Here is a 12,348-nt window from a genome sequence, read left to right as displayed (position 1 = left end):
CCCGGATGCATGGGTTCCAGTGGGTCAGCGTGGGGTTTCCCCAGCTACCGCCATCTCTGTTGTCGTCGACTTATAAACCGTTTCCCGTCTACATCCTTCAATTGGCCCCCGAATTCAGACTGTCTTTATGTAGGACAGCCCCATCTTTGGCTCTGGAATTTGTGGGGGTTTCTCCTGGCTGTCTGCAACCCACCCAATTGGCATCCCGCATGCGGGCTGGCGTCTGTTTTATATCTCACCTGACAACGGTCCGTATTTCTACTTGCCATTGTTGGAGGAGAACAATAGCTTGTTTTCCCTTCCCCGCTCAGACAAGCAGGCCTCGAGGCGGCAAAACAGTTGCTCGGACGAGGAGTTCCTCTGCATATCCACAGAGCAGACATATGCTGTGTGACCCGGTTCTGCAGTGGCTCGCAGGCGGGAAGGGGGGGAAGCGGGTAGTCAACCACGCAACCACAGCCCATTTCATATTGCCTGATTTGTGTCTTGCTTTTTTTGACCAGCGTGACACTCTCGCACTGACACCTCCCTCATTCAACGCCACACTTCGCCGAGGTCAGACGCACCGGACTGCTGGGCCGGAGTGTCCGACTGGTCGAGTGAAGCGCACACGAATGGGGCAGGCCTCCTACGTTCAAGACATTCTGGATATATCCTCAATTACTCATCGTGAACATCCAAGAGCTCATTGGTTAATTTGATGCAAACTCGTGGAGAGTTAGACCACGATGGGTAGACGGGTATGCTGCTGCACCCCAGGCCTTTGCCTATGCCAAGTTCTAGTCTATTTGTCTTTTTCTACACTGATATCACAGGACTATGCGTAGGCCATGTCATGTGACCGATGTGTCCTGCAGCCAGTAGTCTTCAGGAGATAAGAACTGACAGGGTCACACGGAGACTTCATGGTTGGCTCTTTGGCTTGTGAGGCTTGTCCGAGTACATACAGCCGGCCATGTAGGTGGGATGCCATGTAGCTTTTGTCTTTTGGTGCCGTCGGAGTGGATGTGGAGAAGGTGAAGAATGAATGATGTTGAGGGTACGGCTGAGTTATTGAGAGAAGACGAGATCATTGATCAAGCGAGGATAGTTTCGGGCGCAAATGTGCTCATCGGCGGGCATGGCTCAGCTCAAGAACGCCACGGAGTTTCTAACTTGTCAATATCTACTCCAGTATATACGACATGCTTTCAGCTGAGCCTTAACTATCAGCATTATTGAAGAAAAAGGCCTCATGAAACAGGATGGGGGACTTGCTGCTTGGGGGCTCTAACGGCCATGCTGGCGAGTTGGGTGCTTAGGTTGGGGATGGTGTCTGGGGGGTTGATGGGAGGGGTATGGAGGGAGATAAGAATAGGATTGGATTAGTGAAATTGTTTTGAAGGGGAGGTTCCAACAATGGATGGTCTTGAAGCGGAAGCACTGGGAGCAGCTAGGTCTTGACAGTTTGGCTTGATGGAGCTTTCAAACACCATGGGATTCTGCTATCAAGAACATTCTGAAATCTTTGCCAGTGCAAAAGTCCCCCCATTCTCGTAACCGCAACGCCTTTCCACGACTTGGAAGTCGAAGTGGAAGAAAAAAAAAAAAAAAAAAAGGGAGCGTGGGCCACCGAATCTGTTGACCCATAACAAATATACCACAGCGACCCGCGTTTATCTGGGACCAATTTAGTAACTAGGTGAGTTCACTTCAAATAGAAGATAGAAGACATACGCGATCGGCCTCGGAGGTGATACTCCAGGAAATCGGCATTGGGGTATGCCTGACCTTGAAAGAAGTATAGTTTCTTTTCAACAGAGGCCACACTTGAACCACGTCCACTCCGGGTATTGCTGCTCGCCAGTTGGTTGCTTCTCCCCTTCCTCGGTATTCTCAGTCCGTTCCTTCTTCTTCCTGTTGGGTTGTTCTTCTATTTGGCGGTGCAAGAATGTAGTGGGATAGGTAAGGTCCTGGTACCCATATGGACCCTATCAAAGGGCCGAAGATAGAGCCATCACTATCTGTTGGACAGTCGCTGTCCCTTGTCGAGTCTTTGGAGTTCATGTTGGACTGTTAAAGCCCAGAGTAGCACACTCTCGACGTCTCTGCTCGGAAACAAAATGTGGATGGTCAAAAAATTTCTGAAGCAACCTCCTCTCAACGCCTCAGCTCTGGCATTGATGGAACATTGGGCGAAACTGGTGACCGCGGGCAATTGGTAAACATTTTATCGATATTGATGTCCAGCCCAAGTCACGACTTCTCCAAATTTTACTCTGACCCACGCCAGCCCGACGCCACGCTCCAAACTCGGGTAGAATGTCCGGATACGTAAAGCAAAAACGATAGCACATTGGGAGTTATTCTCCACAGTGTGCTCCCCCCCCACAGCACATACATCCATGAAAGTACCCCGGCCCAAAAACAACCTCCCAACCAGTGTCCTCAAGCCGCCACCCGCGCCTCCATCGCCAGCAGCAGTTCCAGACGACAGGCTGCAGATCCTCCTCGTGAACATGCTCCATGCTAAAGCTCCATACCCGGGGCCAGATTGTCCTTGATAAGGGTCACCAATCGTGGTCAATCCTCCTCAGAATCCGATGCTGTCAACACCTACCTTACCTGCCTTGGACATTCACAGAAAATGATACAAACATAGCAGGATGATACCACCGGCAAACCGCCCTCGCCTTTGGACGCTCCTCAAATGTGGTCAAGTACCGCCAGAATTGACTCACCCACCACCCCGAACTTGACCCAGAAGAGGCGGCAGACGTCTGCTTAGGTCGGCAGATATCACAGGAGCAGTTTCTCAAACGCCACATGACAGCGGCTGCAAACCATCCAAGTTCTCTCCTCTTCGCATTCTGCTTCCTTTTCCTTTGATTGCTCGTGTTCGTCCGCCTCTGCCCGTGAGGGGGATGTTTCTCGCCGAGATCTCACAGTATTATCTCAAAAAACCAGAGAAGGTCGCCGAGGGTGCTCCTCTTGTTATTGTTGTCGTCAGTGGCCGTTGTGAGAACTCGCGATGGGAAGTTCCAGGTGGTGATGAGGACGGCAATGGTCAAGGAAAAAGAATCAAAGGAGTACAACACAAGTCAAAGTCCCAAAGAGGGTTTAAATGCTTGACACAAACAGCGTTTAGACTCTAAGCAAAACTTGATCTTTCCGACCAAGACTGCTCGGCCTATCTTGATACCGACAGTGAAGTCGATTTACAGTTAGTTGGTTTCACGCCTCACCAATAGATATCCATACCACTGATAGGTTATATTCTTCTCTCTCACATAAGATATATACAACCCCTCCCCCCAAAACCTCCTCAAGAACGGCAAAAACCAACGCTCGTCAAAAACATATTTCCCATCCCATTATTGCCCCCCCTTCCCTTAAATCCTTAATCCCATTTGTCCTTAATCCATAACCCCATATTCCAGTTCCTAGGTGATTCCTTATTCCATTTTTCTCCATCCCATCAACACTCCCCCTAATGTTCGATGATGTGTTTCATCTCCTTGTAGAAAGACAAAAAAACAAACGCACCAACCGCTTATCCCAACCAACCTTCCAATTATCCGGATATAATCCCCCCTAGCCCCCTTGAATGGGTTGGATTTCCTATCCTTGTTACCCAGAAAGAAACAACAAAAAAATAATAACAACAACACTGGATAGGAGAGTCATGACAACCTCTTCTCAATCCGAAAGAAGAAAAAACCTGAAAACCCCCATCTCATCATGGAAAACCTCATAGGGTAAGAACAGTCCTTTAAAGAAGACTGCAGTGAGATATGCTGATCCAACACCTACACTTCAAAGAAGAAAACCCCCCTCCTTCCCGCTGGAATCATCTCCATCGCCCCCTCCCCCGGCCCTCTTTCAACATAAAATAAAATAAAAACCGCAAACTTCCACCTCCTCCCGATTCTTCATCATGAAATTCTGTCATGACAAGAAAACCCATCTTCATCCAACTTCATTCATCCCCCTCAACCCCAAAATAAAAATGTGTATAAATCATGCATAATGCAATCCATGCCGCCGCCCGAACAAAAACAGGGCTCACAGTAGGAAAAAAAAAAAAAAAACTGCTTTTCCACCCTCCTCTTTCACGGAATGCATTTCCCCTCCCTTCCTTTTGCAACAACTCCCCCCTACAAAGCAAACAAACGCCCCCATCCCCCTTTCCCATCCAACAATAACACTCTCTGTAATCATCATTGTCCGGTCAGAAAAAAAATTAGAAAGAAAAACTCCAAGCCGTGAAAACCCAGAAACAAGGTCATAAACCGTCATCATCCACAACCCAACAAGAAAAACCCCCTCCCCCCCTTCCCTCATCTATACTCCCTCTCCCTCCCCTGCATCAACTCAACCCTCGACTCCCTCACCATCGGAATCCCACTCCCCTCCCTCCTCCTACTATTCAAACTATTACTTCTCCCCAACCCACCCCCCGACGAAAGCTGCAAAAACTGCCTCTGCTCCCCCCTCCTCCCCTCCTCAATAATGATCCTATCCGCCGCATCCCCATTCGCCACGCTGCTGCTCTCCCTCATCGGCGTCCCCCGCTCCAGATACCGTCTCAGAATCGGCGTCGTCGGCCCGGAGCCGCTGCTCACCGCAGGGACAATCAACCTCGCGTTCAGACTCGAAGGGACCAACCTCCTTCTCGGGAGCGCAGACGACGATGCACTAGGCAAATCAAGCAGATCAGGCGGCGACCTCGCGTTTTCCCTAGGAGTCGAGGCGGTGACGGCTCCCGACGAGCGAAACGACGAGTTCACTTCTGTCACCGCGCGGGAGGGGGTGCGGTATCTACTAGAATCGCCGTCCAAATCATCGACATCGTTCATTGTTTTCCTTGTTCTCAGCAGCAGTGATGTTTTCCTTCCCGCCTCCGTTCTCGGGACAGGGGTTGATTGTTGTTGTTGTTGTTGTTGCTGCTGCTGTTGTTGGGGCTGATCCTCCGGTTCTTCAGTTGTTGCCCTGCGGGTTCTTAGGTGAAGCGATGATCGCCGGCCGGAATCCTCCGGCTCTTCCGTTCCTGCTCTTCTTGCCCTGCCGAGGAGAAGGGATGACTTCCTCCCCGCACCGGCAGAGTCCACAGGCGTGCCAGGTACAGCGGCGTACCTCTGGCTAGCAGCAGAGGGTGCTGATGGGGCAGAAGCAGCGGCAAGTATGCTTTGCCTCTTGACCTCCAGGCTTGTCGGTGCCCTCGGGCTCTTCGGTGGGAGTGGTGTGACGGCATCCGCCGCGGCACTTTGCCTCCTGGAAGCCGCAGCAGCAACGGTGTTTAGGACCACCGGTCTCCTCGCTGACGTCGGGCTCGCCGGCCCATCCTCCTCCCTTTCCCGCTTATTGGAGGACCCGGTGCTTTGCTTCTGAGAAAGCTCGTCAGCAAGAGCAATATAGAGCTCTGTCAAGCTCCTGCAGATGCCATCTGCTTTCCGTCGTAATTGTCTGTCAGTAACGCTACCATTGTTGCTGCCATATCCGATGGCACTGGCACCGCTAGAAATAGGCCCCGGTTGGCCTGAAGTACCGAGCATTGTCGTGAGAGCCAAAACATCGTTGGCGGCAGATTCCATCGCACTGAACGCCTCGGACCCCACGAGACCCTTTGTCTTGTTGAGAGCAGAGATCAGCAAGGGCTGAGTCTCGCCCCGGTTCGATGATGTGTTACTGGTAAAGCTGCTGTTGACGTTTGGCTGCGAGGCGCTAGCACCGGAGCCGCGCTTGGGGGATGCTGACATGGTGGTGGCATTCGTCGTGGCAGTCGGGGGGCGGTTTTCGTCAGAACTCCTGGACATGGCAGCACCAGAGCTCGAGGGCATTTTGCCTGTGAGTTCGAGCCGGTTAATTCGTGATTTCAGGTCGTCCAGCTCGTCCCACACTGTAGATGGGGCGGCCGTCGACGAGGAGGACTCGTTGCCCTCGACGCCCTGGTTGGTTTCGGTGCTCGGAATGGGATCATCCTTGGAGGGAATCATGGGTTTCGGCACCAAGGGAGACGAGTGATATATTCGCGACTGGGCGAGGTTAGAGCTCCTATACTGGGGCGCCCGAGCGCTGGACGGTTGGTTCTCGTTGTTAGCAGTGAGCGATTGCCTTCGTCGCTGGTAGGCCGAAGCGCTTTCCGAGAGAGTGTCCTGGAACTGAATCGATCTCGGGGTGGTGATGGCCGAGGGCTTCAGTGGTGTGCGAATCGACACAGTGCGAGGGGAAGGGTCTTCGGTAGCGGTGATGGTGGTGGTGGTGGTGGTGGAGGTCATTATGGGGTTGAGTTTATCTCGAGCGCTCGTCCGGTAGGCCAGTTCCCTCGTCATTTGCTGTGCTGTGTTGCTCTCTGCCCGCTGGCGGGATCTAGTCGTTTCACGCTGGTCGGAAAGACGACGAGCAAGCTGGGGTGGGGAATTGGCCTGGAAGGTTGCGATGGCAGTAGAGAGCGGCCTGCGGTGCGAAATGCGGGTGATGCGGGACTGATAACACGGTTAGCCCGTTTGCCTTAGCTGTGTTTACCCACGCGACCTCCGAGATACAAGCGTCGGGGAGAATCCGCCGATGGCATTATATAAAGTCAATTAATTGCAAGCCACTTACAGGCACCGCACTTGGGTCCTCCACCTTTCCCTTGAACTCTGGCACTTTTCGTGTGGATGTCTCGCTGGCGATTCTCAGAAAGAGATCAGCCGTGTTGTCATTGTCTGTTGTGGTCGTCATGTCGCCGGTTTCTTGTGATGATAGACCGGAAAATTGGTCATCTGTGCGGCCCTCAAGGGCACGAAGAGTCTTGTCGCGCTGGTTCGAGTTGGATTCCTGGCCGTATGCGGTTTCGGCCACCCGACGATCGCGCATGTCGATCACCACACTCTTTCTGAATATCGAAGACCGGTAACCTCGGAGTGGAGGGACAGCGGCGCGTCCACTGGCAGTGCTGCCGGCGGTGGAAGCCGGTAGTTTGTAAGACGAGGGAGGGCGCGGCTTCTTCCTTTCGGGCTCCTCTGGGTCGTCGCCTTCTTTGGGCAGCAACAAGTCCCGCTGACCTTGCGCCCACTCCTTGGTAGTGCTCTCGGGCACGGCGGTCTGGTTACTGTCGCCAGACTCGGTCGGCCGCAGACGCGTGAGACTCGGAGACGGGCGGGGCACAGAGGAGGGTGTTTCCTGCACGGCAGCGGAGGCAGTCAATCGCCGTTTGGTGACAGGTGTCGCGATGCAGGACAGCTGCGATGCCTTGTTCGCATACAGGCTGGCGACCGGTCTGGGAGTGTCGGAAAATGACGCTGGGCGCTTGGTGCCGGCGGCGGATGGGTCGGTGGAATTGGCAGTGAAGGTCACAATCGCAGGCGCAGGCGCAGCGGTGGTGGTGGTGGTGGTGATGGTCGAGGTGGTGGTAGTAGTGTTGTTGTTAGCGGGCGCAATGGTGGTCGCAGTCGCAGTCGCAGTTGCAGTGGCAGCGGATGGCACGAATTGAAACTTTAGCGATCGAGTCTTGGTAAGGGCGGGTTGGTGCTGGTGCTGGTGCCGGTGCTGGTGTTGTGGTGTCGAGTTGGAGCTTGAATTTTGCGCATCTGGCAGTGGTGTTTCAAATGCGACGACGGGCTTGTCGGAAGAGAGATTGTGGGCGCTGGAGATTCGGTGGAGGTTCTCGCGCGACAACAAACCAGGGATACTGTGGGTTTGGTGGGCTTGGGCTTGCTGGGGTGGTGCGCTCGCGTTCAGGTCCGGGTGGTTGTGCTGATTTTCGCCAGGGGGGTTGCTGTTGTCGTCCCTATCATTCTCATCCGTGTCCGCATGGTTCAAGTTGTTATTGTGGATTAGCGAGGGCAGCACGATGGGATCCCTTTTCAGGTCGGCGAATCGAAAGGCCGGCAGCTTGGACGAGTTGTGGCTCTGCCTATGGGCGTGCAAGACGTTGTCTCTGGCATCACTGCCAGTGTTGCTTTCTGTCCCAGTTGCTGTGTTGTACACTGTAGCCATGCCGCCCATGTTCGTGGTTGTGGTGGGGATGGGCCCACGGCCCGCCTCAGGAGCGAATCCTGAAGTGGCCGATGTCATTTTCGGGAAGTCCCTGGCCAGTCAACGCTGCTGCTGCCCAACATCCAACGAGAGTGACAGACAAGACTGGTCAGATTCTTCCCAGACCTCAACCCCTCCTTTTTTCTTTTTGTGAGGTTTCAGGTCTCGAACACGCACTTTATGTCTTCTCGCCCGAGACTCGGGTGCATTTGTTGAGCTTGTCGCTGAGGGGTCGTTTGTTATCCGGGCCCTAACGTCTTTTCTCAGTAATACATTTAAGCGACCACACTTTGATTTCGCGCGTCGTCGATATGGGTCAGGGGGGCTTCCGGGAAAAACGGGCAGGCCAGTCGCGACGATGTGATGGTAAGTGAAAAATTCGATATTAAAGCATTAATCCAGCTATATGTCGGTCGGTATGTTTCTTTCGAGAGAGCGGTGACGGAGCCGGTGTTTAAGACGTTGTGTAGCAGGAGAAAGAGCGATAGATGCCCAAAACGAAAAAGAGGGAGAAAATAATCAAAGTCTGGTGATGTGATGGTCGCGCGCGCACCGCAGGGAGAGGGTCTATGAGGAGGGCGGGGGGGGGGGTTATCGGATGGGATGGAATGGGTGCCGCCGCGATGAACGTTCGAACCCTGACCTGGACCAATGAGCCCCGGCATGAAATCACAGAAATGGAGCCAAAAGAGCGACCGCTGCCCTTTGGTGGCTCCACAGACATTCAAAAACAGACAAGCTAGAATTACGGCCACGCTTGTCCATGCTTGGGGGATGGGGTGCATGAAGATGCGACATCATGGTAGGGGGCAGGCATGAAGAGGGGGATGCTGGCGAGAGGGAAACACTTGCTGAAGGACCTCTCCCAGACCACGTTAGGAAATGGGGAAAATGCTACAACGGGATCTCTATTCTCTGTGTTCATAGTGTCGTCTGCCAGGTGTGTGTTTTGATAGGGGCCCCTTTTTCTAGGTGTTCTGCCCCCCCTCTTTGTTGTCTAATTTTACCGTGGCCATGGTTGTGGCTCCCCACTCTCCCCCCTGATGAACTAGAAGATGACTTGCACCTAGAAAGTCTCCGCAAACCAGGGGAAAGCCATTCTACGCAGGAGATTCCTATCCGCCGGTGACGGCATTTTGAGCGGAGCATGCTTATTCGAACCAACCCATCACTCTCAATGTCCTTCTATTTGTTCGATGAAAGACAACGAACGACCCGATGACCCAACCAATAACCCGATGACCCAACCAATACCGACTCAACGCAACCTAACTGCAAGTCGGCAGCTGGAAAAACAACGCTTTTCGGTTGCAGCGCCCCGCCCAGTTGTTCTCGTGGTTTCGACCTGAGCCGTCTTCTCACGTGGTGCAGAAGAGGTTTGAGCGTGCGTCTGGGGCATGCCATGATGGGAACATATGGCAAAAGAGAAGCTGGTAGTCGGTGTAGGGTAGGTTTTCAAGTTGTGTAGCACAGAACAGTTCTTTTTCTGTGGTGCACAAAAATTCAGGGGTGCCCCAGATGTCAAGAATCTTTTGGCGCAAACTCGGACGAGAAAAGAATGGTGCCCGATGACGGGCCTTTCTACCCTCGATTTCTTTTGTCGGAAGGGCCCAGACAACCAAACATTCGTCATGGAAAAATTGGATCGGATACAATGATAAAATTGGCAGGCGACCTCTAGTCGAATGGCATTTTGAAAAAGGAGGCAAAAGGGTTGGTCCGACCGGGGGTTGAACCCGGGACCCTCGCATATGATGAGTTGCTGAAGCTCAACTATAAGAACGATGTGATAACCACTACACCACCGGACCGACGGATTGTTAACGGGGTCTTGAAATTGGGCTCAAGTACGGAGCTTTGTGTGCTTGGTGGCGCCATTCTGACTTGCAGGAGGTCCAGCACGCCCTTTCCCCGCTTGGAATGCATGTAACGGGGTTGGGCTCGACGGATGCGGACCTGGGTGTAGGCTAACATAAACTCCTTTCTCTCACTCTTCACTATTGTATTGCCACGAACGGGCATGTTGTGTTGAGGCATTGCACCTGTGATCCATCTCTCCATGAACGGGAGGAAGGGGATGAAAAAGGGGGCACCGTGTTCATCCACGGGAGGTTGGTCCAACAGGTCTTGGGACAGAGATGCACAGCTGACGAATCAGAACCTTTTCTCAACAACATTCTCATTACAAAATGCATATGGAGCATGCAGTTGAGCCTCTCTGGTGCATGTGTGATGATTGCTTTTTCTTGCCATCACGAACCGAGCAAACTCGCCGATCCTAGCTGACAGTTTTTGCAGTTATGTTCCAACGTTGCAGACGTCAAGCTGTCTTTTGGCAGCTTGGTCGAGTCCACATATCTGTAGTCGGAAGCATGATGCAGGGGGTGCATAGGAGGTCGAGTCAGAACGGAACTGACGGCGAGCTTGAGATATTTACTTGGGTAGCTGGAAATGTCATTAATGGAATGACAGCGAGGACAAGGCGTTACCGACCGTCAGCGTGACGGCGGGCGCTTCCGCGAATTCTGGAGTCTGGCCTCAAGTCATGGCCGCTCCGGTACCGAGACCAAGCTTTTCGGACCCCACATGACCGTCATTCCGGCCTCATCTCTCGCATGGCGGGGGAGGCCCGATTCCAGGCCGATCCGGAAGGGGTCACGTCAGGGTTTTCCGAGGTCCGTCGAGCAATCAGACCGGAAGCGAGCATGCTCAATCCAGCTTGTCCTTGCAACGCCATGTCACCCTTGTGGTGGTTCGTTCGTTTGGACGACATTGTTTCAGACGTGTGGATCGAGGGGTACAAATGCCGGCCCAAACTTGAAGCAGATTTGTGGAATGTTTGGGGGCATCAAAAGTATGACGAACAGGCTCGCAATCGCCAGGAACCTGGTAACTTGCTGGAACGGATACCCGACCGAGTACTACCTCGTCTACGTTGGCGAGCTCGAAGCTTTTTTTATTTTGCTACTCCAGACGAGGAGAGAAAAAACAGAAACCCTGGAGGCTGTTTGAAACTTGACCTGTCTGGAAAACAAAGCCCCGTATTTATCGTCCAGTGTTGTTGAAAAGGAGCAAAATGGACCCATATTGGGAATGTATCATGCTCCCCTTGCGTGCTGATGCAAGAATGGGCGCCGTTTGACACAGGAGCGCAGCAAAGTTGAGACGGAGGAGTGTTCGTTTTACTGTTATCAAGAGAGGTATTACCAGCCGGGAAGCCGAGTTTGGTGCGCCAGACACGTTCCGCAATAGAAGCAACGACGGATCGTAAGCACGTGGTGTTCCCGCCAGGTTATGCGTCATTGACCCAGCACTGGGTATTGACTTCAATGCCTGAACCATGGACACGTGAGGTTCAATCTATCGCTAACTCCGCACGGAGCCTGGCAGGCTGGAGGCGGATTGTTGTTGAAACTAGGCTGTCAAACTGTCAGCAGTCACAATCTGGACCGTCCAAAATGGACTGAAGAAGGTCCAGGCCGGTCTCGACGAGAGCACGTCACTCAGCTGTTGGCGTTCTTGTGCCCGAGAAGTCTTGAGGCTCTGCGGTGTTCAGCTCTTGGCGTTTCGATGCCACACTCGACATGTGAAATTATTTAATAGCGCACAGGGCAATTCCACACGCTCCACCTCTTCAATTTGGCTTGTTTCAGATCCCACCGAGAGCCTGTCCGTCTCCACAGGAACAGGTTGACTTCTTCAACATGAGAATAAAATTCATGACCACAGGTAATAATGATAATAATAATAAGAAGAAGAAACAACAAGACGGCAGGGCGAGATGGTTCGACGCGGAAAGTTGAACATAATTCAAACAGACCGGTCATCAAAGGCCTGGAAACTGTATACAAAGCGGTTCAGCACACTTCCTTTTGTGTTCTTGCACTCGGTGGACTGACTGATGCAACCGACAATCTTGTCTCGGCCGGACTTTGAGCTGCTCGATATCCAGCAGCTTCATCAGATGACCGCTCTGCGAACCGGAGTCATAGGCCAAAGTGCAAAAGTTGAAGAAAGAGCGGCTAATGGTGTGGGGGACGTCGGCAACTGGCGCCAACAGTCCTTCATTTATGTTCCCTAATTACCTACCATATTGTAACTCGATATATAAGCAATATAAGCGCTGTGTAGACGGAACATACATGTGGAAGCAAGAAAACAACCTCGGCGAGGCGATAGCTTCTCATAATAATAGGAGAGTCATTCTGACAGAAGCAGAAGGTGGAAAGGATCAAGCGCAGCCGAAGCGCAGAGGTCGAGGCACATCTCTGGGGGAAAATCGAGGGAAATCAAATCGTGGTCGGACAGTGCAGCAAGGGTCAGTCAGCCAATCAGGAGTGCCGTCCA

The 12,348-nt window shown here is 52.7% G+C and overlaps 1 protein-coding gene and 1 non-coding gene across 2 annotated transcripts; both read right to left on the bottom strand.

The window, feature by feature from the left end:
- Positions 1-4,319: 4,319 nt before the first annotated feature.
- Positions 4,320-8,040, bottom strand: QC761_709100 (uncharacterized protein; the record flags this gene model as incomplete). The annotated part of the gene is made up of 2 exons (XM_062882457.1): positions 4,320-6,464; positions 6,586-8,040. 2 exons carry the CDS (start codon positions 8,038-8,040, stop codon positions 4,320-4,322), a joined length of 3,600 nt encoding a protein of 1,199 aa, XP_062728503.1.
- A 1,676-nt stretch (positions 8,041-9,716) lies between these two features.
- QC761_0109140 lies at positions 9,717-9,812 on the bottom strand. The gene has a single exon. It is a non-coding gene; the product is annotated as a tRNA-Ile (tRNA).
- Positions 9,813-12,348: the final 2,536 nt, after the last annotated feature.

This window comes from Podospora bellae-mahoneyi, chromosome 7 (genome assembly GCF_035222275.1).
Source record: "Podospora bellae-mahoneyi strain CBS 112042 chromosome 7, whole genome shotgun sequence".
Taxonomy (NCBI): domain Eukaryota; kingdom Fungi; phylum Ascomycota; class Sordariomycetes; order Sordariales; family Podosporaceae; genus Podospora; species Podospora bellae-mahoneyi.
Note: the sequence above shows the minus strand (reverse complement) of the source record. Positions and strands in the feature narration are given on the sequence as shown.